The following is a 27567-nucleotide window of genomic DNA, read 5'->3' as shown; positions in this document are numbered from 1 at the left end:
GAAAAATTCCTGTATATCATTGACAAAACACCATGAGCTACTCTTGCAGCCCATCTGCACTGCTCAGAGAACTTCATATCTGCCTGCACAATTACCCCAGGTTCCAACTCTGAATATAAGACTAACATTTGACTGTCCCAAACCTCCAACATCCATCAAAGCAGGCTATCTGAATTGTCAGATAAAATTGTACATTCCTAACAAATCATGCTGTTTTAAATTTGGGCATTCCCAAAACGTATGCAGAGGTTTAGCCACTTGTGAAAATTGCAACTCATCTGAGCCCAATCACTTTGACTGCAAAGCAGAGCAGCACAAATGCCCAAATTGTAATGGCCCACATACTGCCTACTCCAGTGATTTCCCCCTATGGAAAAAGGTAAAAAACATTCAACGAGTCAATGCCGAAAAAAACATCTCGTAGCAAGAAGCAAAAAAAACGGTACAGGCTAAATTTAACACGCAACCCACCTTTGCTCAAGTAGTTCAAAAGCCAACTATAGTAACCAGCACTGTGCAAAGAATAACAACGATGGGTATATTTGGTCCTTGAGGTTGTCACAGACATTCTCTCGGATATGCCAGACAAGCTGTTCTTGCTAACTGGGAGTCTAAAACGCTGATGGAACTGATATTCGGGTGACACTCAAGTCAAAGTGGACCCAATTTCGGCGAAGTCCGGACAGTCTATGACAGCCAAATCCTCTGCTTGCACCTTCACGATGGTGGGACTGTTAGTAATCCTGGGTATAACCTTCATGCACAAGTACATGGTGGGTGACCACCCAGGTGTGAACCAATGTAAGCAGGGGTCGAGGTGTGACGCCCACACCACATGGAGGAACGCCGCCCCTCTATGTTACCAGGCAGTACTAGGTGGTAGATGACTCTCATCAACCGGTGAAATACCACCACTTTGCTTATTGGAGGCCTGAAGTGGTGGAACCCATGTTTAGTCTCTAGAGCTAAGTTCCGGCCAACCCTTCCCTATCTCTTCCATCATGCAGTATGATTGATGATTTTTGAGGTTATGATGAATGTCGTGGCGAGATCCAATATTCCTTACATTTCGAGGGTACAGCTCTAAAACAGTGTTCGCAGGCCGGCCGCTAGTTAGTACACCGGACTGAACCTATTGGTAACTCTCTAGGAAGCTTCCGGATCAGCTAGTGTATAATCTTGCTGCCTCTACTCTGCCAGATAGTGACTGGAGGGAGTCCGAGTAGTGTGTATGCGGGGAGCATTGTCGAGGCCACGTTATGTCAAGGATCTGGGTGTATTCTTACCACATGTACGCCATATCCAAAAAATTTCATTACTTCATACAGCATGTCCCACCCACTTTTTCTTACTATTGAATACACCATGAATTGTGAAAATAATAGAGCAAGCTTATCTGCGAAAAGATCTAAACCTCCCAAGGACTTCCTAATTCATTTCACAAATATGCGTGGTCTCAATTCTAATCTCAACGATGTCCATTTCCATTTGCAGTCTTCCAAACCCCATGTACTTTTTCTGACTGAATCTCAGTTATCAGTTGATTCAACTACTGCTCATCTCAGATGTCCAAATTATTTGCTGTATGATTCCTTTTGCCTCAATGGTGGTACTTGTGCATATGTCCGTTCTGATATTCCCTGTCAGAGACTTGGCAATTTGGAATCTCCTCTCTTTGATCTTCTCTGGCTTAAAATCTCTCTACCTCATTGTGTAAAATTCATCTGTTGTCTCTACCGTTCTCCCAACTCCACTAATCACTTGGAGCTCTTTGACTTCCTCTCCTTGCAACTTAACTTTCTCCAGTCCAACTTTCCTAACAGTGAAGTAATTTTCCTTGGTGATTTTACCGTTCACAACTCCAGCTGGCTTCCGTTTTCTAGTTACACCGACCCAGCTGGTCGAGATGCTGAGGCTTTTGCAATTACTAATGACCTAGCACAGATTGTTCATTTACCTACAAGAATACCGCTAATCATACAGCCAATACGCTTGATCTTTTTCTCACGAACAACCCTTCTAAGTACAAGGTTGAAGTGAGAGGTCCTTTAGGCACTTCAGATCACAACTTGGTGATTGTCTCTTCTCCAATGGAACCTTTATCTTATGGCTATTCCCAACCTTGTATTGTTTGGCATTACAAGAATGCAAAATGGGATGACCTGCATGACTTCTTTTCTTCTTTTCCTTGGTCTGATTACTGTTTCAAAACTTCTGATGTCAACGTTTGCTCAGATCGTGTCAGTGAAATTATTCTTGCAGGAATGGAATCGTTTATCCCACACTCCACTTTAAAATCTCGTCCTTTATCTAAACCTTGGTTTTCCAATAAATGTGCTAAGGCTGTCCAAGAGAAGAACGTTGCATATCATAATTGGCTTGTTTCTAATTCTTCAGTTTCATTTTCTGCCTACACCAAAGCTCGCAACAATTGTAAAGCAATTATTAATCAGTCCAAACTAGAGTTTGAACAGGCTTAGAGTAGAAAACTTGCTTCTTGCCCTAATGGTAGCCGAGCATTCTGGTCTCTTGCCAAAGCTATTGGCCGCAACTTTTGCTCATCTCTGCTCCCACCTCTGTCCAAACCAGATGGTTCTGTTGTCACTTCAGCCAAGGATAAAGCTGACCTGCTAGCATCCCATTTTTCTTCGAGCTCATGTATTAATGATCTTGGTAAAACACCTCCCACCATTCCTAACACGCTCCATTCAATGCCTCCTGTGGTCTTCCGTCAAAAGGATATCAGAAGGATTTTGATGAATTTTGATGCTAAGAAAGCTCCAGGTCCTGATGGTATTTCTCCACTTGTTTTCAAAACCTGTGCTCCTGAACTTACTCCTATTCTTTGCCGCCTTTTTTCACTTTCTTATTCCAAAGGTGTTTTTCCTTCTGCTTGGAAATTTGCTCATATCCAGCCAGTTCCTAAAAAAGGGTGAGAAATTCCTCCCATCCAATTATCGTCCCATTGCAATTACTTCTACTCTTTCTAAAGTAATGGAGAAATCAATTAACCGCCAACTCTCAAACTACCTAGAAACCTTCCGTCTGATCAACGATCGCTAGTATGGATTCCGTCAGTTTCGATCCACTGGTGATATTCTGGCTTATGTTACCCATTTGTGGACTAATTCAATGGAAAGGTTCGGTGAAACACAAGTAGTTGCTCTTGACATCTCAAAGGCTTTTATTCATGTTTGGCATAAAGGTCTTGTAAACAAGCTTCCATCTTATGGTTTGCCAACTGTTTTTAGTAATTGGTTATCCTCAGTGAGTGATCACAGTTTTCTCTGTGATCGCTCACTGAGGGTGATGGTAGATGGCTCTCTGTCTTCTAACTTCTCCACTAATGCCGGTGGCCCCCAAGGTTCAGTTCTTTCCCCCACTCTTTTCCTCTTGTATATCAATGACCTTCTCCCATTGACTGGAAATCCTATCCATAGTTTTGCCGATGATAGCACATTGCATTCAACTTTCCATTTTGAGAAACCTTGTCCAGCTCAATCAGCTTCAAGTTCTCGAAAATCTGCTGCCAATTCCTTAAATGCCGATCTTCAGGTAATTCTCCAATGGGGCAAAGACAACTTAGTTGATTTCAACCCTTCTAAAACTCAATCTTGTCTTATATCTCGCAAAAAGGATTCTTCTGCTGCTATGCTTATCTTTAGTGACACTCCGATTTCTAGGCAAAATGATATATCTCTTTTGGGGATTACCCTGACTTCTAATCTCTCTTGGCACAAGCACATTACAAATATTGCTTCCTCTGCATCTAAAAAACTTGGTTTTCTCTTTCGCTCTCGGCGTTACTTTTCTCCCAAACAGCTGCTCACTCTGTATAAATCGCAAATCCGCCCTGCCATGGAATATTGTTCCCACATCTGGGGTGGTGCCCCCAAAATCTCTCTCAGGCTTCTTGATTCCATTCAGAAGAGGGCAGTTAGGTTAATTAATGATTCATCTCTAACAGAGTCTCTCCACTCGCTTTCTCATAGACGCACTGTTTCTGCTGCATGCCTCTTCTACAGATACTTCCATGGGCACTGTTCTTCTGAATTGGCTTCTATAATTCCCGCTCTCTCTTTCAAAACAGTCCGAACACGTGCCGCCACCAGCCAACATCCATTTACTGTCCAACTTCAAACCCACAGAACCAACTTTTCATCTTCCTCATTTATTCATTCAACTGCCGTTTTCGGGAACACCCTTCCTTCATACGTATTTACTGAAAATTACAATCTACAGAAGTTCAAGTCCAATATCAACAAATATCTTCTTTCGTCTTCTCAACCTCCAACCCAAGCACGGTACTAAGTACTATAGGTTATAATACCTCTCGTGTTTGAGGTTCTCATAAAAAAAAAAAAAAAAAAAAAAACTAAGGTAACATTTCCCCCAAACAGATCACTGACAGATTGGGCTCACTCAATTTTGGAAGCTGTGCCCTTTTCTAGTAAACCATCTAATACAAACAAGGCTGTTAATACAACAATCACTGTTTTCCGTACTACTGCATCACGGGAGATTTTAACGCACATAGTCCTCTCTCGGGCGATTGAATAAATGATAAACGAGGAAAAATATCAGAAAAGCTTCTAGATAAGTTTAATTTGACACTACTGAATACTGGATTACCACTTATTTTCATCTACCTTCTGGGTCAAGCTCAGCAGTTGACCTTAAACAAAGAAGGCTGTTAATGCACCAGTTACTATTGGGTTATTAGTAGTTTTGCATACTAGTAATAACCCAATGTACTCAAAAAGTGATGATTCTACTAAAACCGACCCAATAAAAATGGAATGAAACACTGGTCATGAAGAACCCGTTCTCGACCTCTTCCCAGAAGAAAAAGAGATGGAGACTGGAAGACCGTACTTCCTGAAAAGAAAATCTGTTCACCCTAAGTTAACAGCCCCTCGGACAGAAACTGAGGATCACACTTCACCCAAATAATGCCCATTTTTCTTCAATGGATGGAACTGTAGAGGATATCGCAGCAACCTTGATGACATTCAGGATCTCCTTCTCCAGTATAACCCAGTTGCCTATTGCCTCCAAGAAACTAACTTAACCGCTTTTGTTACTACCTCACTTAAACATCAAGTTATCTACAGAAAAGATCGAGTTTCTCATGTAAGCAATTCGGCTCATGGAGGAGTTGCATTTGTAGTCAGCTCCAATATCCTTTCCCGACCATTAATGCTACAAACAAATCTGGAAGCTGTAGCTGCTCGAATATCCTTTTGTTTATCTTTTACCATCATTTCCTTATATCTTTCACCTAACCAAGACATTTCTTACACTGATCTTGAAACTGTTGTAACCCAGCTCACTCCCCCACCCCTTTTGCATCATGGGAGATTTTAACGCACAGTCCTCTGTGTGGCAGTAGAATAAATGAGGGAAAATATTAAAAAAGCTTCTAGATAAGTTTATTTTGACAATACTGAATTACTCACTTATTTTCACCTACCTTCTGAGTCAAGCTTGGTAGTTGACCTCTCAATATGCTCACCAGACCTTTTTCCACTGTTTGACTGGTCTGTTCATGATAGTCTACTGGGTAGTGACCACTATCCAATAGTCTGTCATATAGAATCAAATTCACCACCTAGTCATAATCAGACTGTCAAATGGAACTTTGCCAAAGCTGATTGGATAAAAGATAGGCAGCTAGCAATCCTAGAAAAAACAGCTGTCTCAAATATGTCAATAAATACTGCTGTTGATTATGTAACAAACCAAATATCGCAGGCCACCGAAGCAACAATACCAAGTGTCCACAAGTCATAGAATAAGATCAAAACCCTGGTGGAACAATGAATGCAACCAAGCCAAATGAGAGAAAAATAAAGCCTGGAATAATTTTTGAAAAAACCCTACTGCTGCTAATCTAGTGCACTTTAAGAATGCCAGAGCCAATGCTAGGCACATTCAGCGAGCAAGCAAAAGAGAGTCATGGAAATGCTTTTCTTCAACTATTACTCGGTCCACTAAAACACAAACTATCTGAAAAATATTAGAAAAATGTATAATAAATATCCTGCTCTGCATCTATTAATACTGAATATAAATGGCAATGATGTTTCACTACCTCAAGATAGAGCTAACACTGACCCCAGACTAACATCACAATCTCTTTAGAAATAAACCAAGTAAAATACGACCAGCAGGCCTACAGCTCCTTGAAATATCACAGAATTGGAATGTTCCTCTCCACAATAGGCAGCATATAAAGAATTATTCTCACCCACCATGGACTTCCTTTCCCCAACTGACCTGTGATACTTATTTTCTCCAATGGGGAAAGAGGTTTGTCATAAAGGTCTTCTAAACAAGCTCTTATGGATTGCCATCAATTTTTTTGCAGTTGGATAGTTAGTAGGATTTTCCTTCTGACTGCTTGCTGCAGGTGATGTTAGGTGATTGTCTGCTTACTGAATTCTTAACTAAGGCAGGTGTCCCCTCCAAGGTTCAGAAAAATCTGTAAAGGGGTAACAGAGAATTGCTGCATGGGAAATTTGAATGTAATTATTCAGTAACCCCAGCTATTAGGATGAGTTGCACATTTTTTCTTCCAATTTCTCTATGTGGTTAAAATTACCATAGAGACATCTTTGTAGCTATTTGAAAAAGTGTCCCCCCCCCCTAAAAAAAAAGCTGTCATATTTTGGGATCACTATTCATCTACTCACTTGCCTCTTCAAAGGGAAAATTTCTTCAATGTTTTGGTGAACATTTTTAAAGCTTTAATTAGTTGTGCTTTTGTTCTTGTGGTTGTATTCAGTATAATGGGAAAATTTTGATGGTTCCTATTTCACTTGGGATGGATCTCTCTTTTGAATTTTTGTGTATGCCCAGGTTTGATTTTCTCTTTATTTAAGAGAAAATATTCTCTTAAATCTTTATTTAGTTTTATTTGATATGAATTTTTTTTTAGTTAAGTGATTTTAATTCTTATATAAAGTGATTTTAATTCTTATATAAAGTGATTTTAATTCTTATATTCCATTGTCATTTTCCTTAAGGTGTGACTTCAAATTATAAGCAATGAGTGACTGACTTTCTTTTAACTGTTTCTGACAGCTTCTCAAGAAAGTTCATTTATTCCTCAAAGAAAAATTATACTTCATTGAAATATGAAACCATTATGCCCACTTGAGAATAACTTCCCCACATCATTACTGACTGGTTAAATATCTTTATTTCCTTTATTTATGAAAGTTTAATAATTTCTTATATTTTTAGAAATTGTGATCAATTTCACAAAATATCATTGAAATTTGGTAATTTTGATCTTCACAGCTGCACTGGTAGTTGGTAATATGGACTTGCTCCTCCCTTATATATTTGTTATTTAAAACAGTTAAATTAAAATGCCTTTTATTTATAAGTTTTAATTCTCTGGTTAATTATTTTTTTCATCCATAAAATAACTATATTTGAATGCAGATTTAATGGCTCTATGTTCACAATAATTTCTTTAATGCTATGATAATTTGATATATTTATACAATTCAATTATTTTTATTATTATTTTTGCATTATTTACGATAGGGAATATAGCCATTCTGAGTTAGCTAGCCCAGGTTGCTACAAAAGGCGTACACCGTTTATTCCATATTCTTTGAAAAATGAAACTGGATGCAGGATGTGGTTTGCAACTTCTGTTACTACTGACAGGTAATTTTTAATAAAAGAGCCTTTATTCACCTTTTTCTTTGTATGTGGAATTGCTAGAAAACATAAAAATGAAATTCCATTAGGAACCACAAAGCATTAATAGAATACAAGAAGTTAATCTTTATAAGTAGACCCTAGCCAATCATTTATTTTGCTTGTTTCAGTTTTGATTTTTCTGGGGAAAATTTTTCCAAAATAATTTAAAACCAGTCCATGTCTCACTCATCATGCCCTGATAATGGTTCCTCTAAAGTTCAACCTCAGGCCAATCTGAAAAAACAAGAACTAATATCATATTATTGCTAAATGTAAATGCACAGATCATAATGCTCATGGAACTTATGGGGAAGAATATATACATGGCATTGTTTATTGTATGTGTAAATATTTTTGCACACATAATTAACAATGTTTGGATATAGGAATGTTATCCCCATAATGCACTATGCCTCCTTCAGTGTCCAGAACACTGCTGTTGGCCCTTGAAAATTTGATGGATAGGGTGTGATTTTTGTTTGGATCATATCCATATCTACAGCAGGTCTCCAAGGTGAACAGACTCTAGTCAATAGAATAATGTAGGTAATGGAAGTGAGCAAGATAGATCCATAACCTTGGGACAAGGATTGGCTCTGAGGACTGGGCCGGTTGGGCTGGGCTCTGAAGTGGGTATGGCACTGCATCAGTATTGGGTGAAATTCTCTAGTGATGGACTGGTTGAGCCCGGACCAGTGTTGGGGGCTTCTCATGGAATGCACGGAATGCAGCTGGCCCACCTTTCATGGCCAGCAACTAACTGCCAACTCAGAACTGGCTCAGGGGAATCCTATGGCTTTGTACATGTATTTCTCACTCCATACTTTGCAACTGACATTTATCAGGATAATAATTGAAGTTTAACTTCAGCAGTAATCTGCTTGAAACAGTTTCTGAATTGAATGTTTGTGTAGGGGCTTTTAAAAATGGATGTTGGACCTGAAACAACTTCAGGTCCAAATCCATAACTTTAATCTTTCAAATAAAAGATCTTTTATCAAAATTGATATGTGGTCGAATACTGACACAAATTTATGAATTGTTGCAGGAAGTGTGCATGTGCGGTGAATCAACATTAGATCGTATCGTGCTTTCACATTGGTTGTTAAGGTTTCACACACTCAGACAAGCCACAATACATTTTTGACATTTACAGTTAAAAATGATTCTCTTTGGTAGATCTGCTTAAAAAATAAATAAATAAAGAAAAGCTAATACATGAAGTACTTATAAAATAAAAAATTAACAAAGTCATCACAAATAGGTAAATGTGAACTTCACTGCCACGGTATTTTTGCCTTCATTATAAACTTCCAGTTAAGTAACAACACAGAATAATATGGAAAATGAGCTAAATATACAGTGCTACATCCAAATCTTTTTGTAAACCTGTTCAAAACTTACATTGATTTCAGCAAAACAACAGGATTTATTCATAAAAATAATTTAAGATATAATGCAAACATATTAACCAAACTCCTCATTATATAATTTACCAAGCATTTTCAAGATACACAAAAATATTAAACTAATTATATTAAACTAATTAATATTAAACTGATTTTTTTTATTTTATTTTATTTTTTTCCCCCATCTCCTTTAATTTTGATTTACTTACATCTTTGCCATCCATTCTTATTTCTAAAATAATTATCAGAAAAATTGGACATCTGGTACAAATTACACATTTTTTCAACTCATTTAATGAATGACCAATTCTCAAGAGAGGTTGTTCCTCTTTGCTTATGATATGAGTGTTTTCCAATTGCAGTTTACAAATATACATTAATGTTGTAAGCTGATTATTACAGTGAAGAAAACTATATTCAGGAGAAACAACTATCTGGAAAACTCTGTCACAGGTTACTGCTGTTTGAATACTTAATTCTGAGGCATTTTTTAGTTTCTCCATATTACTTAAAAGCTGTTGAATTCTGCCTTGTATTCCAAATCCTGTCTTTTTAAATGCCAGAAATATGTCCATTCCCAGCAGGCATGTAGAGGTGATGCCATATTGCAGGTTTAATTCTGCAAGTATCTTACTACTAGTAACCTAATTGATTATAAAAGACTTAAAGCTAAAGCAAAACAAATTAGATGTAAAATGAATTGATTTGAAGATTATTTTTGCCACAGCTATCACCAAAGATGCAATACATGGCTCCTCCAGAGAAGAATGGAGAGGCAGTAAATGGCAAATTCATTAGACTACCTCTCCAATACTTCAAAAATATTGCTGTAATTGCAGGTGCAGAGCAGTAAATTTATACTGCTCTGCACCTGCTTTGATGTGTTTCCTCCTGAGAAGTTGTTAATGCATTAGTGGAATCATTCTCTACAATTTCTGCTTATGCCTCCCTTTCTGAAATGTGCTGAAAGGAGGAAACACATCAAAGCAGGTGCAGAGCAGTATAAAAAAAACTTCTTTATGCAACTCTCACTCCTGTGCAGAAAACCATTTACATTAATAAAACTTAAAGAATCATTAAATTGATTTTCCAATAGTGTCGCAGGCCCAGATAGCATTCCTTGTGTTCTGCTGAAACAGCTACTTTATTAGTTGTAAACATTTATTTAAAGAAAACTTGTTTGTGTATCCTGTTGATTTTCTATAGAAAAGATCCCTCCTTGGTTGAAAATTATAGGTCACTATCTGTTATGAGCTGTGTGAGTAAAAGTTTCAAAAGGATTGTTTGTACACAGCTCACTCGGATCCGGGAGTTACAGAATCTCCTGCCAAGATCATCAGTATGGCTTTCAGATGCCTTTGTTAACATCTAATCATGGTCATCCTAGATCTTGAAAAGGCATTTCACACTACCTTGCATCATGGTATTATTATGAATCTTTACCATTTAGAGTTAAGGGGCCATTGGCCTGAAATTATTAAAAAATTTCCTGTGCCTGCATTCTTTTAATGTCCAATATAAAAATGTACTTTCTACATTTTGCATTCTGGAGGAAGCACAAGGTATCAATACTTTGTTCAACACCGTTCACAATTCAGATTAGAAACATGACATGAGATATCCCAAAATCTGATGAAGTTTATGTGTATGTGGACAAACTTACCATTTCCTGTCAGTCTCGAAGTATAAACACCATCAAATGGCAGCCCAACTAGCCATAACCAAAATAGAATCCTGGACTTCACCGATCAGTTATCGACCATCAAAAGGGAAATGCCTTCCACTCACATTTTCAAGTAGCCAGCTCTCCATCCTGATCTTTAACTGCAAATAAGCAATATTCCAGTCCCACTTGTTACTGTCATTAGATTTCTTGGACTGATATTAGCAGTGAGCTGAATTTCCAAGCTCACATCACCCATTGAAAACCTGCTTATCTAAATCATTTGAATATACTTTGATCAGACTTGTCCATGTCATGGAGAGCTCATATACCTTACTGCATCTTTACAGAAATCTGTTCATGCCTAGATTATGGTTGTCCACTATATCACTCTTCCGGGAACAGTACTTTACAATGGCTAAATGTCACCCAGTACAGTGCTCTGAGGACTGCACTGGAGGCTTTCAGGACTTCTCTGATCCAAAGTTTTTTTATAGTGAAGTAGACAATCCCCCATTTCACCTTCGTAGAAAAACATTACTGCTTCTTTACACTGCTAAGATCCAGAGTCTTCCATTGCATCCGAGTTGGGAGTATCTTTATAATGCTCAGTGGGATTCTTTCTGTGATAGTAAGACACATGAAAATTAGCTTGTCTCACTGAGGTTTAAAGAGCTTATTCAGACTTGGAATCAATTTAAGTAATATTTTTCAGGACACAACTGTTCCACCGTGGATGTAGATTTCTACCTCTAATTGATATACATTTTTTCCAGGGGAGGAAGAATGTTATACTCCACTGCAATATTAGGCAGTTGCACTCATTTCTTGCTACTCTGAATTCCCATGTCTGTAAAATATATATACTTGACAGATCAAAAACAGCTTGGTAGGTGCTGCATCAGATTTTCCTTCACTTACAGTTATATTCTCAATACCATTAGTATGCAGTGTCTTCACTGCAGAACTATACATATCAAGTTAGCACTTAAGATTATTGATCTTTCTATCTTGCCCGTGATAATATAATATAGCATCTTTGAGAATAGAGCCCTGCAAAGTGATGTTTGAGGTTATTAAGGCTTGGAATGGATTGAGCAAGCTTGACACTGATGGCATTTTTCCTCTTGCTCAGACTACACACATGAGGGGGCATAAATTTAAATTGAGTTAAGGATGGTTATAGGATAGATGTGAGGAGATTTAACTTATCCAGTAGGTTGTTGACTATTGAAACAGACTTCCGTGTAGTGTTGTGGAAGTAAGAACTAAACAAATTATTTAATGGTGTGGACATGTGATGTTGGCTTTTTTTTTTTTTTTTCTGATGTTGTATAAGCTTGCCTTCTGGCATCATATGTCACTAATAATAAAAATATACTCTCTCTCAGTGCAGTCTGAGCTATAAGGAAGAATTTCTCATCTCACCCTACCTTTAAATGCATTCACTTTCAGTTACTCTTCTGCAACAGAGCCCAATCTGCCAGTGAAATTTTGCTGGATTCTGAGCCATTCTGGCATTCCAAGGAAATGAAAGTGCTGACCATGCTGCTTAACATCCTTAACTCACTCTCTCTCATAACATCCTTGGGTTAAGCCTATCATTCACACTATAAGCCTATCATTCACAACGCCTGTCAACAACTGCTTACAGATCTGGAAAAGTAATAACAAACAAACTTTATCAGATAAAGCAAAATCCAAAGCTGTGACTCTCTAGCTTCTTATGAAACAGATGAGAGTAAGTGCTAATGGAAAGACTGACAATTGGGTACACCCATCATACTAGTCTGTTTCTATTATTGGGAGAAGACCTACCCCAGTGCTCATCCAGTCGGAGTGAATGTACAATCCGTTCATTTACCAGTGGATTCTCCTGTGTATTCAACCACCTTCTCAAATCATTTTCAATCACTCTCCAGGTTGCATATTGCACAGATTTATCTCATTTTCTAGGAAAGATGAAATATAGTACAAGGCTTGCTCTATTTGAAACTAATTGGCCTGTATAGAAGGAAGCATATAATTTAACATTTACTATAATATGCTGTTGGAATAAACTATGAACAGGCATGGTTTGGTCTCAGTTGGCCTTGTATTGTTTAACCCAATAACAACCATTACTTAATTTACAAATTTAATCCTTAGTCGTGAGTTTTTCTCAAAATTAACCTGTACTTTTTAAGTAAGTCCTCTGATCTCTTAATATCTTTAGTACCAATACACAATATTGCCTTTTGTGCCTTAAAATATGATAGCTGCTATATAACTTTTAGCATTAGCATTAATAGAGGCATACGATGCAGGAAAGCAAGCTTATGTAGCATTAGCAAAAAAAAAAAAAAAAAAACCCGTCCCATTTCACCCCTTCATTTGTTCCAAATGCCTGTCCAGCAGCTCAGCCTTAAATTTATTTAGGCTGTAAACCTCCACAACAAAAGATGTATGTTCCACCAATCAAGCTACCCGCTGGCTAAAGGCAAATTTCCACACATCTATTCTACAACTGTCGTTCCTCAATTTGAATCTGTGCCCTCAGGTTCTTAATCTGAGCAAGAGAAAGAATCCCATCAGCATTCAAGGCCTTATACACCTCAATCAGATCACCTCGCAGGTGCCCACTCTCCAGGCTCTGCAATTTGCAGAACTTAAGCCTTTCTTCATAAGACCATCCCTCTGTTTTCCTCACCAGTCTTGTTGCCCTTCTTTGTACTCGTTCTAGCAACTCTACACCCTTCCTAAAATGAGTCTCCAGACCTGAACACAGTACTCTAGGTGTGGCCTGACCATCACCTTGTACAACGGGATAATCACATCTCTGTCCCTGCTAGCAAAATTCCTATATATTATTGACAAGACTCCATGACCTGCCTTGGCAGCCCGTCTGCACTGTTCAGCAAAATTCATATTTGACTGCACAATTACCCCCAAGTCTTTTTCACTTTCCTCTTCCCTGAGTGTAGTACCACACAGTTGGTATGTTTCTCTTCGGTTGTTGCTACCCATATGCAGTACTTTGCATTTGTCAATGTTAAACTTCAGTTGCCACTTCTCAGTCCATTTTCCGAACTTATCTAGATCCAGTTGGAGTATCATACTGTCTTTACTGTCGTTAACAACCCTGCCAATCTTTGTATCATCTGCAAACTTGGACATTAAACCTTATGAAACAGATGAGAGTAAGTGCTGATGGAAAGACTAACAATTGGGCACACTCATCATACTTGTCTGTTTCTATTATTGGGAGAAGACCTACCCCAGTTCTCATCCAGTCAGAGTGAACGTCCAAACCATTCATTTACTTGTAGATTCTCCCGTGTATTCAACCATCTGCTGAAATCCTTTTCAATTACTCTTCACGTTGCACATTGCACAGATTTATCTCATTTTCTAGGAAATGATGAAATATAGTACCATATAGTAGCTTGCTCTATTTGAAACTAATTGGCTGTATGGAAAGAAGCATATAATTTAACATTTACTGTTATATGCTGTTGGAAATAAACTATGAACATGCTTGGTTTGGTTTCAGTTGCCCTTGTGTCGTTAAATCCAATAACAACAATTACAGACACTTTCAAATTTAATCCTTAGTCCTGAGATTTTCTCAAAATTAACTTGTACTTTTTAAGTAAGTCCTCTGATCTCTTACTCTTAATATCATTAGTACCAATACACAATATTACTTTTTGTGCCCTTAAAATATGATAGCTGCTCTTGAACTTTATTAAGCTCTTGCCTCTGGCAATCACACCTTGATTCTATTCTATCTATCCATTTTAAATATACAGCAATACCTTGCTTAGCACAGCATCAAACAGTATGGGTTTCACTATAACACGGTTTTCAGTTAAGTTACAGTCAAAAATTTACTGTACATATTAAAACTCATTCAATAGCCTAGACACATTCTCTACATATATGCTGCATTGTCCAAGCTTAGGTATGCATACATATATGCTGCGATGCCAACTCTGCCGACCGGGCTAGCCGTGTGGGTAAAGTGCCTGCCAGGCAACCCAAAGGTCGCGGGTTCGAATCCCGCCTCTGGCTTGGATCAAAGTACTGCAAAAAACCTTGGGAGGTGCATTATGGCCACAGAAGCTGATGCGCCAACAACCCAAAGGAAAAAGGAAAAGGTGCCAACTCTAATGTCTGACATGCACATGTGCCAATAGCTCCCCTCAGGCAGTCAGCGGCAACATGGAACAGTGTTCAGTATTCTTAATTCCATCCTGATGAGATGACATAGATGTGGTTACAAAGGAACTGGATGCAAAAAATAATTTTGATATCATATACTTGGATTTCAGGAAAACTTTTGACACTGTTGTACATGGAAGACTACTGTACAAATTGGAGCAGAATAGTATTAAGGGTAATTTGCTACAATGGATAAAAGGATGGTTGAGTGGGAGAAGACAGAGGGTTGTAATTAATGGGTACTGCTCTTCGTGGAATAATGTTATTAGTGGAGTCCCACAGGGTTCGGTGTTGGGTCCACTGTTGTTTTACATATTTATCGATGATATTGATGAAGGTATATCAAGCTTAGTGTCGAAGTTTGCAGATGATACAAAGGTTGGCAGTAATGGCAGTGTGCTACTGCAACAGGATCTAGAAAATTTTGGCAGATGGGCTGAGAAGTGGCAACTGAAGTTTAACATTGACAAATGCAAAGTACTACATATGGGTAGAAGTAACCCCAGAGGAATGTAACAACTGTGTGGTACTAAACTTAAGGTAGTAGAAAATGGAAAAGACCTGGGAGTAATTGTGCAGTCAGATATGAAATTTTCTGGGCAGTGCAGACAGGATGCCAGGGCGGGTCATGAGGCTTTGTCGATGATATACAGGAATTTTGCTAGCAGGAAAAAGGAGGTGACTGTCCCTCTGTATAAGGCTATGGTCAGGCCATGCCTTGAGTGCTGCGTACAGGTCTGGAGGCCTCATTTTAGGAAGGATGTAGATTTGCCTGAGCGTGTACAGAGAAGGGCAACAAGATTGGTGAGGGGAATGAAGGGATTCTCTTACCAAGAGAGGCTTAAGTTCTGCAAATTGCAGCGGCTGGAGTCTAGACATCTGTGAGATGATCTCATTGAGGTGTATAAGGCCTTAAATGGGTTGAGCACGCTGAATTCTGATGGGATTCTTCCACTTGTTCAGAATTACGAACCTAAGGGTGCATAAATTCAAATTGAGGAAAGACAGATGTAGAATAGATGTGCGGAAATTTGTCTTAGGCAGCGAGTGTTTAATTGCTGGAACAAACTTGCATCTGTTGTTGTGAAAGTTGATAGGTTAAATAAATTTAAGGAGGAACTGGACATTTAGAGGGAATTGTTTTGTATTTTTTTTTTTGACCGATTCTACATAATACACTTGCTTTCTTGCATCACCTGCCTCTACTACTACTACTTTTCATTTTACAATTTATTTTTTATCCCTTTAAATACGATCAAAAATATCTGCATCTTCGCTGGAAATCTGCCAACAACATGTGTTTTGTTTGGTAGCATGTTTTGCCCATTTGGCAAATTTTTTTTGATTCTCAAGTTCATACAATAACTGAAGTCATTGTGAAGATCGGAACAGACTTGGGATTCTAAACTTTGTGCACTGCCAATGTACATGACTGCATTGACTCTCATGCAAATGACTTAGATGTTGCAACTCTCCTTGAAATTGATGAGCAAGCTGCATATGAAGAAGAGGAAAAGATTTCTGATGTGGATAACACTAAAGTGGCACCAAAATAATTTTCAACAGAAGAATTGGAGAAAGTTTTTCTGGGGGTTGACCTGCAAAGCGATTATGAATGGAGATTTGACTGTTGAATGTACCATCAAGGTACAACAAATTTTACAAGATGGGATTCAATGCTACAAAGACTTGTACACCGAGAAAAAGTAGACACGACTTCGCCATACTTCATTATTGGAATACCTCAATAAACAATAAAGCTATTTTCTCTTCTCTCAAGATGTAACCTTTTCATTAATAATTTTTTTTGCATTATTTTTTTTTCAAATCCTATTAATGGACTATCAAGTGCAAATTGTTTATAGATTTATTATAATTTGTTTATAGACTGTTTCTCTGGTACCCAGTCAATTAAAACCCATTATAATTATACCTCAGTCAGCACAGTTTCACATAACACGGAACAGTTTTGGTACCAATTATCAGTTCTGTTCAGGGTATTCTGTTCCAGGTATTGCAATATCCCAAACAGAATACAGGTGGGCCTCGATTAACATGATTAATTCATCCCGCGAGCGCATCGCACAAAACGGAAATGCGTTAATCAAATATAATAACCAATAGGAAAAATTATAATTGGTCCTTGACCTTCTGGAATGGCCATAAAGAATTTTAAAAATACCTTTTAAATAACTATTTAACTGTATTTAATGTAAAAGATAATGAAAATAATTATGTAATTAAATGTTTATTGCATAAAACAGCGGTTCTTAAGCTGTGCACCACGGAATATTTTAATTTTTCGAGGGAAACAGCGATACTCGACATCTGTCGGACACTGCGCGAACTACTAGCTCGAGGTAGTTCACAGTTTCAGCATTTCTCATTAAGTTGTTTGGACCTAACTACTAAATGAAACTGTTAGGTATTTCTTTTGGTCTGGGTGCACCTTGAAAAAATTACTGAGACATTAAAGGCGCCGTGAACCGAGAAACTTTGGGAACCTCTGACATAAAATACACAATGAAGAAATTACTATTGCGGAAATATTTGACCGTGTTGACTTTCTCTTTTCATCAGTCAATTTCCGATAGCCGACAACAATCTTCTCTGGGCCCTGGCAAAATAAATATCGCAGAGAACATCAAACTTTTTGTTTAAGGTTCTATGTGATACTAAAGATTTCATCTAATTCTTTTACCGTTATCTCCTTTGCGGTAACATTTTCATCTGGCTCATTTAAAAATTTGAATTTTTAAATGCAAGTCTGCATTGACTTTATTAGCCGGAGACAAACACGTCTTCTTCCGATGGTTGATGGAACACACCGAGGCGGGCAGCAGGCAAACATTTGTTTATTTACCGTACGACTCACAGTAAGCTTAACGCTCAATTCAAATCTTTTTCAACTATCGCATAAAAAAAAAAAGATCGCGTTAACTGGAAATTTGCATCGTGTAAAGTGAAAAGTGGTATAATTTTTCAAATAGCGTTAACTGAATATCGTGTTAATCGAACTCGCGTTATGCAAGGCCTAGCTGTATTTGTGGACATCATCATCATGATGATGTCCACAAATACATCCCCCTAATATTATATTCCAATACAGTTATATCAAAAAGATGGTAAGAGGCACACTGTGTGTAGCTCTGTTTCACAAGAGAACTGAAATTTACTTCTCTGCTGAGTCAAAGCATTTCCACTGTTTGAACTTTTGCTTTTCTGCCCTCCTCTGAAGCAAGATAGTGTAATTTTAATTTAAATTAATTAATTTAAAAATGCCATATGTTCTAAGAAATAGTGTAAATAGTGCTATACTTTACTATTGATGTGAATTGGCAATTGATAGCCAATTAAAAGATAGCTCAGGTAGCTAACAAACTAAATGAGTATTTTGCCTCTACATTCACACATGAGGAGTTAATCGGGGGGGGGGGGGGATGAGGAATGCCAGAGGTGAATTAAACTCTGGTAGTGAGCTAGATGATTTCGTAATAACTGAGAGCAAAGTGGAGGAGAAATTGTAGAAAATAAACATAAGAAAGACACCTGGGCTGGATGGTATCTATCCAGTTGTATTAAAAGAGACAACAAAGGAAATAAGCAAACCCTTAGCCATAATTATAAGAGCTTCCTTGCACTCAGGGGAGGAGGTACCCATAGACTGGAGATGTGCAAATGTGACCCCAATTCACAAAGGAGGATCAAAGGGCAACACAAGTAATTACAGACCTGTTAGTTTAACTTCTGTTCCAGAGAAATTAATGGAGGCGCTGGTTAGAGAAGTACTGCTGGATCATCTAGAGAAGACTTTAGTTATAACTCGGACAGGGCATTGTTTTATTAAGGGGGAAGTCTTGACTGACCAATTTGATTGGATACAATGATGTGGTCACAAAGGAACTGAATGCAAAGAATAATTTTTATATCATATATTTGAATCTTAGAAAGGCTTTTGATACCATTGCATATGGAAGACTGCTTGGAACACTTCTCCAATTTGCTGCACAAATTGGAGCATTTTAGCATTGGAGGCAAATTGCTGCTATGGATAAAGGGATGGTTGAGTGGGAGAAGACAGAGAGTGGTAATCAATGGACACTGCTCATCGTAAACTAACGTTATTAATGGAGTCCCTCAGGGTTCAGTGTTGGGTCCATTGTTGTTTTGTCTATTTATTAATGATATTGTTGATGGTATATCAGGCTGAATGTTCAAGTTTGCAGACGATACAAAGGTCGGCAGGGTTGTTAATGACACTAATGACAGTATGCTGCTGCAACAGGATCTATAAAAGTTGAGCAGATGGGCTGAGAGGTGGAAACTGAAGTTTAATTGATAAATGTATAGTACTGCATATGGAAGCAGTAACAACAGAGTAACGTATCAACTGTGTGGGACTACAATGACAGTGGTAGAGAATGAAAAGGACCTAGGGGTTATTGTGCAGGCAGATATAAAGTTTTCTGAGCAGTGCAGATGGTCTGCAAGACGCAGCTCATGGTGTCTTGCCAGTGATATACAGGAATTTTTCTAGCAATTGCACTATTACTTTTCTAGCACTATTACTGCCATCAAAAAGATGGTAAGAAGCGCACCACTGTATAGCTCTGTTTCACAAGAGAACTGCCATTGAATTCTCTGCTGAGTCAAAGCATTTCCACTGATAGAACTTTTTGCTTTTCTTTCCTCCTCTGAGGCAGATAGTGTAATTTTAATATAAATTAATTAATTTAGAAATGCCATATTCTCTAAGAAATAAAGTAAATAGAGTTACACTTTTCTGTTGATGTCAATGCTTACTATGCTGCTGTGAGTCACCACCAATAACTACTTGTGTAATATTCTGTGTAGGGTGTCATTGTATTTAGTGTAAAGTGTGTTAGTTGTCTGGTGGCACCAGGGGTTTTCCCAATCTCCATGTTGTGTTCTTTGGCGCCTCTGTAGCCAAGTGGGCAGGAGCAGCAGTGCGTAGCACACACCTCTTGATTAGACCGGGGTTCGAGCCCGTGACTGCCAAAAATGGAGGATGTGGAAAGGTCAGGGAATGACCACCGCATATCCCCAGAGCAATATGGCCTTAGTTGCTAATGCTCCTAAAAACCAAAAAACAAGCATCGTTGTGTTCTTTGTAAGTGACACAGAACTCTGTGGAGGCCAGAGATTTGTGTGTGGGGAGTGGTTTGTTGTGTAGTGTTATGTTCTGTTGTTTCTCTGAACATTTAGCCATTGGGGCCCTATTGGGAACCACCGTTGCCCACACTTTGCCACGAGGAGGCAGGCCTAAAAAGGGGGGGGACACTAGAATTTGGATAGGCCAAACGAGGTTTATGAGAAGGCGGTTGAATTTTTTGATAGAGTGGGGGAGACTGGAGACAGGGGGGGAAACATGTAGGATGGCGATGATAGAGTAGGCATCCCCAAAGAGGTCAGTGGGGACGAGCCCCACCAGGCGAAGTATGGGGGAGGCAGGGAAGGGAGGAGACAGAGACCCGTCTCCTCCCTCCCCTGCCTGGGGATGAAGTTTTAAAAAGAACCGGGTTAGAGTTGTTGTCGTTGTTATTTGATTTTTAGGAGCATTAGCAACTATGGCCATATTGCTCTGGGGATATGCGGTGGTTATTCCCTGACCTTTCCACATTCTCCGTGTTTGGTGGTCACGGGCTCGAACCCCGGTCTAATCAAGAAGCATGTGCTATGCACTGCTGCTCCTGCCCACCCGGCTATGGAGGCACCTCAGGTTAGAGTACAGTCGGTCCTCGTATAACACGTGTTTACATTACACGAATTCGATCATACACGATTTATAAATAGGGGGACGTTATCTTATATTACACGAACAGAATTCGCTTATACACGATTCGCCTTTGTGTTTACAAGAAATGGCAGTCGAACGCGGAATCGCCCCAACTGAACGCAACACGTAGGAATGAAGAAGATTCTGAAAATGTATTTATGTGTTTTATATCAGTGAAGGGGAAACACATTTCACCATAATAACGTAAAAACCAACACAATTCCAGTTATCGATATAATAGCAAATGCAATTAGATGGAGTTTACTACCAGTTTATAACAGATTTCACTAGCAGAAACGCAACTGGAAATTGTTTTTATTGTTTTATGGTAGTAACTCCCAGAAATGTGCTTTAGTAAAATGTGAGGTGTTAATAGTGTATCTCGGCCTTTACGGTGTTGTTTATTCAGTTGCTACACGCGCGCAGCTTTGTTTCTGTGTATCAAGCGTGCCTCCTCGTTTTGTAATTGCGCTTTATTCCCTAAAAATGAGTAAAATACTTAAAAGGTGTGAAAAGGAACCGTTCTGGTTAAGACACTGCAGATTCAGAGAAAAAAAAAAAGCAATATCGATAAACAGAGGCGGACTGGATCAAAAATTCTTAACCGGGAAAATTTATAGTGGCCTCATACTACGGTTTATGGTCAAAATCACACCGGCCTCCGGCCCACCGTGGTTTCCCCCGTAAGGTCCGCTTCTGTCGATAGAGAAAAAATATGAAATTGTGAAACGCTTTGAGCGAAATGAAAGGACATGTGATATTGCACGTGCTATAGACCTAAATCAGGCAACGCCGAGAATTACAAAGAATGCAGAGAAAATAAAAACAACTTTCATAGCGGGAACAACTCAAAGTGTAATTAAAATCCATTAGATTAAGACACAAGAATTGGAAGAGATGGAACGGCTGTCATCTCTTTGGATAGAAAATCAAACAAAAAGCAAGTTTGCTTACGATAGAAGCAAAAGCATTAGCAATATTTTATTACGACTTACGTATTATAATTTATACTTACGTATTATAAAATACGTAAGTATTTTATTACGACTATTTTATTTAATATAATAAATTTTTTACGAATAAAATACGTATTTTATTCGTAAAAAATACTTTTTTAGTATTAAAAAATACTAAAAATACTTTATTATAATATTATATTATTATAATACTTTATTATAATATTATATTATATTATACGTAATATTATATTACGTATTTTAATCGTTATAAAATACAGTACTTAACGTATTTTATAACGATTAAAATTACCCGATTATTTATTGTTTGGTAATGTTTTGGTTCCAAATGTGTGGTCAATCTTGGGTGGTCGGCACCTAACTCTACTTTTCCCATAGGGCCTGTTGTTTATATTGCACGATTTCGCATTGCACGAGGGTTTCTAGGAACGCAACTATCGTGCTATACGAGGACAGACTGTACCCAGTTCAGTTTGCCAAATGGGTGTTGCAGCAAAGCCATAGTATGTCTTCTACAGTGTCATTATATTGTCTGATGCTTGAATGTATTGTCCAGCATTACACTGGCAATTGAGTAATTGATGGATCACTATTTTATTCTTTTAAGAATATCAGCCCTGTTCTTCAAAACCTCATATAACCTATTAGAATGCCAATTCGGTGCTTAATTTCCTCATCCCCTCTGATATTATATTCCAATACAGTAATATCAAAAAGATGGTAAGAAGCACTGTGTAGCTCTGTTTCACAAGAGACCTGCCATTGACTTCTCTGCAGAGTCAAAGCAATTCCACGTTAGAACTTTTTGCTTTTCTGCCTTCCTCTTAGGCAAGATAGTGTAATTTAAAAATGCCGTATTCTGCATTGACGAATGCTGAATCATGATGCTAAGAAAGCTCCAGGTCCCGATGGTATTTCTCTACTTGTTCTCCAAACCTGTTCTCCTGAACTTACTCCTGTTCTTTGCTGCCTTTTTCCACTTTGTTATTCCAAAGGCGATTTTCCTTCTGCTTGGAAATTTGCTCATACCCAGCCAGTTCTTAAAATGTGTGACAAATCCCTTCCATCCAATTATCGTCCCATTGCAATTACTTCTACTCTTTCTAAAGTAATGGAGAAATCAATTAACTGCCAACTCTTAAACTACTTAGAAACTTCCCATCTGATCTATGTTCGCCAGTATGGATAACGGCAGTGTCGATCCACTGGTGATATTCTGGCTTATGTTATTCATTTATGGACAAATTCAATGGAAAAGTTCAGTGAAACACAAGCAGTTGCTCTTGACATTTCAAAGGCTTTTGATCGTGTTTGGCATAAAGGTCCTCTAAACAAGCTTCCATCTTATGATTTGCCAATGCTTTTTTTTTGTAATTGGTTATCTAGTTTTCTCTCTGATCGCTGACTGAGGGTGATGGTAGATGGCTCTCTGTCTTCTAACTTCTTCACTAATGCTGGTGTCCCCCAAGGTTCAGTTATTTTCCCCACTCTCTTCCTCTTGTATATTAATGACCTTCTTCCACTGACTGGAATCCATAGTTTTGCCGATGATAGCACATTGCATTCCACTTTCCATTTTGAGAAACCTTGTCCTGCTCAATCAGCTTCAACTTCTCGAATATCTATTACCAATTCCTTAAATGCCGATCTCCAGATAATTCTCCAGTGGGGGCAAAGACAACTTAGTTGATTTCAATCCTTCTAAAACTTAGTCTTGTCTTATATCTCGCAAAAAGGATTCTTCTGCTCCTATGCTTACCTTTGGTGGCCCTCCTGTTTCTAGTTAAATTGATATATCTCTTTTGGGGCTTACCCTTACTTCTAATGTCTCTCTTGGCACAAGCACATTACAAATATTGCTTCCTCTGCATCTAAAAAACTTGGTTTTCTCTTTCGCTCTCAGCATTACTTTTCTTACAAACAGCTGTTCACTCTGTACAAATTGCAAATCCACCCTACCATGGAATATGGTTCCTACATCTGGAGCGATGTCTCCAAAACGTTTCTCTGACTTCTAGATTCCATTCAGAAGAGGTAATTAGTTTAATTAATAAAGACTCCTCTCTTACAGAGTCTCTCCACTCGCTGTCTCATAGATGTACTGTTTCTCCTGCATGCCCTTTTTACAGATACTTCCATGAGCACTGTTCTTCTGAATTATCTTCTATAATTCCTGCTCTCTCTTTCAAAACATTCCAAACACCTACCACCACTGGCCAATTTCAAACTCACAGAACCAACTTTTCATCTTCTTCGTTTATTCATTCAACTGCCGTTTTCTGGAACAACCTTCCTTCATACGTATTTCCTGAAAATTACAGTCTACAGAAGTTCGAGTCCAATGTCAACAAATATCTTCTTTTGTCTTCTCAACCTCCAACCCAAGCACGGTATTAAGTACTATAGGTTCTAATACCTCTCGTGTTTGGGGTTTACATAAAAAAAAAAAAAAATACTTTGAACTTCAAACTCATAGAGCCAACGTTTCTTCTTTTTTCTCATTTATCCCTTCAACTTCTGTTTTCTTAACCATTCTTCTTTCGCATCTAGTTCCTGACATTTACAGTCTGCAGAAATTAAAGTCTAACGTCAATAGTATCTTCATCTGTCTTCTCAACCCTCAATCTGCATATGGTACTGCATACTATAAGTTCTGTCTTTTGCATTTGGAATTTTTATAAAAAAAAGATAATTGAAAAAAAAAAGTACATCTACAAATTTGAGAAATTATTATAACCTAAATGAAGAAAACCACATGAAGCAGAGAAAATAGAAGAAATCTAATCCCAGAAAGAAACAGAAATGTGTTTTTTCTTAATTTTGTTTTTTTTTAAGTGTTTCTGACCTTCACCATTCTTTATTTCTAAATTTTTCTAAATTCAAAAATTAATTTCTATTTCCATAATGTTTATGTCAGAAACAGAGGCTATAGACCTACATGTTGCTATCTTTTCTTTCATTTACCCTAGTTGACTCTTAATAACAACACTGAGGTGTGCATAATTTAAATTTGTGTGTCATAGATCTATTTGTCTCTTACCACTTTTAACCAGCCTTCTTTTACACCTTTTTGGTTTATATCCATTATAGTCATAGTGTATTTTTGCTTTAATTTATCACAGTATATAGCTTCCTCTTGTATTCTTAATTACTGTGCTGTGTGTGTTTAATTATATATATGTATATATATATATTTTTTAGGCTAACTTTGCTGGAAACTCAGAAAAGCGACTCATCATGTGTAGCTAATAAGTCCCCTTTAGTATGGACAGAGGTTTCTGATGGACAGACGGTAGCATTTACATTTGAAGAAAGAGGAAAGATACGCCATAGGGTATAAATTATTTAAACAGTTAAAATTGTTAAAAATTATAGTACAAATCATTAGTAACAATTGAAAAGAAATTTTGGAAGATGTATATTTGAAGAGCTGAAACAGTATACTGACTGAATATTACTAAACATGATTTAGAATTTATTCTGCCACGCTAGACTGAGAAAGAAATAAGCCACTTTGAGCTTCAGTATGATATAAATAAGTAGTAAACAGGAACATGTGATTAGTTCTTCAGTGAACATCCATGTGATATGGTGGTTAATGCTTTTCCTAGATAAGACATATACTAAAGCTGGCAATTAAATTAATTCTGTGTTTGGCTGATCAAAATTTATATTTAGATTTGTAAAAAAAAATTATAACATAGGGTAATGTTTAGGATGCTTCTTTACTTTCTTCTTTGGAGGAACAATTATCATAACTGTAAATGCAATAGGAGATCAGAGAGAAAAAAAAAATTGGAAAAATTAATATGATATACATTAGACCTGAAATTTGTTATGTGATATTTTATATTATAACAAATAATGAAAGTACAAACTTTAGGGGCAAAGAATGAAGCAAGAGGAAACCTGCTCACTATCTTTACTGCTGACAGACATCACTTTGTTCTTTCCTTTGGCTAGTTGGGAGATCTGGATTGACTTATGTGAGATCAATCAGTGCTTCATTTTACTGCTATAGTCATCTCTATATTTACAATTTTCCTTTCCTTTGGTTCTTTGACAGAAAAGACACCAATAGAAATACGAATATGATTCTTCAGAGAACAGTGCATACCTGCACATTACTTGCTAGTTCAAGAGTGGGCATTTCCTCACTTGCTATTGAGGTGAGTGAGGTACCTAAGGAATATTAAACTCCTTTTTCAATCAAAAATAATCTGAACATTTTTGTTAGGACCTCCTACCATTTGTTACTTAGCCTCGCTTCAGTAAGTGTAATACAGGAACAAAGAATCACATAATCAAAATATACCACAGATCCTGACTTATATTCCACAGTAAAATTTCAGTTGGAAAAATTTCTCCATTTTTAATGCAAAGACGATTAGAAGTTTTAGCATAGTCTCTGAAATCAGTGACATATCTGAATCGTGAGATATTTTAATAGAAACTTCACGTCAAAAATAATTAGAATGACTGGGACAAGTTACTGCTCCGTGACAGGAATTTCTATTGATGTGAGAGGTGTTGGGCATAGCTGAATCATCCAGGTTCACTAAATGGAATAAGAGAAACATTTAACACCTTGTCTTAACTTATATTTATTAAATTTAGAAAATTAAACAGTAACAAATAGACTCTTCATACATAACTGTATGTTATTACTCCTTCAAGATCGTCATCAGTTTTTTTTTACAGCAGTTAAAAGATCTTGAAGAGATTCTAACGTATATGTGTGTGTATAAAATCTCTATTTGTTATTGCTTAGTTTTCTGAATTTAATAAATATAACTTAATTACGTGCATTGTGGTAATACTGCATCCTACTTTGAACATACCTTGAAATATAATATGATATTTCAGAGGATAGATGTGTCAAGGTTTAACATGTGAGAAATATAAAAGATTTAATTAAGTAGTGACAGAAAAGCCATCCTCCCAAGAAATCTTATACAAGTATTTAGCTTTGATACTCCTAAAATTTCTATCATTAATATCAAAACAGAATATCTGAACAGTGCAGTGAATATTTTTGCTCTTATCACATGCAGATACTGCATATCTCAGAATTATGTGCATTTTGAAGCACCCTGAGTTGCAGCAGTTTTTGTTAAAGGTGGAACCAGAAATCATGATAGCAGCAGAGAGTAATTAAACCAGGCTGTTCTGAATGCAAAGATCCAGCATACTGTAGAGAAAGGGCAGCATGGCTTTCCATCATATGAGCTTCTTTGTGAAATAAATAGTCTTGAAATTGACCTATCACGTTTTTTTAATAAGTATATCTCTCCCTTAAATAAAATGTGTTAGTTGTAGACCAGTGTAGATAGTATATATTGGTGAGGCAGTTATCTCAACAAAATTTTCCCACACCATTGGATTGACATGTCGTCACCAGCACTCCTGTGAACAGTGTGCAATTCTGACCTGACCTCTTGTGATAATGTTCTGTGGGGACAGGGGCTATACCAAAGGCTAAGGTTGTGGAACATCACATGCTATCTGTTGATGAATTGAAACAATCAGTTAAGGATACATTTTGCCAAGAATAACACTATAACACTATATTGGTTTTCACATTGTGCAAGGAGAAAAATTATATTGTTCCGTGACAAGAGCAGACATCATACTGATGCACTTGATGCTCACGTGTTTTTATATTAAAAAGATTTTCACGTAGTTTTAATACTAAAAAGAATACATTTACCAGTTGTAATATGTTAAGGATTGATAATTCACTTTAATAATATCAGTGATATATCACTATATTTTTCCGTAGTAGTAAAAAAAATTATA

The 27567-nt window shown here is 37.4% G+C and overlaps 1 protein-coding gene across 6 annotated transcripts in view; it reads left to right on the top strand.

Annotated features, from left to right (window-relative positions):
- Positions 1-27567, top strand: part of LOC150079291 (intermembrane lipid transfer protein VPS13D-like) — a 1618665-nt gene that overhangs the window by 1123042 nt on the left and 468056 nt on the right. For all 6 annotated transcript variants that reach the window (XM_090383928.1, XM_090383929.1, XM_090383926.1 and 3 more), the window contains 2 exons: positions 7558-7683; positions 24970-25102. In XM_090383928.1, coding sequence (XP_090240054.1) covers positions 7558-7683; positions 24970-25102 — 259 coding nt within the window. The remainder of the gene's footprint in view (positions 1-7557; positions 7684-24969; positions 25103-27567) is intronic.

This window comes from Mastigoproctus giganteus, chromosome 10, assembly GCF_048544385.1.
Source record: "Mastigoproctus giganteus isolate SK-2022 chromosome 10, ASM4854438v1, whole genome shotgun sequence".
Classification (NCBI taxonomy): Eukaryota; Metazoa; Arthropoda; class Arachnida; order Uropygi; family Thelyphonidae; genus Mastigoproctus; species Mastigoproctus giganteus.
This window is presented reverse-complemented; position numbering and strand designations above follow the sequence as displayed.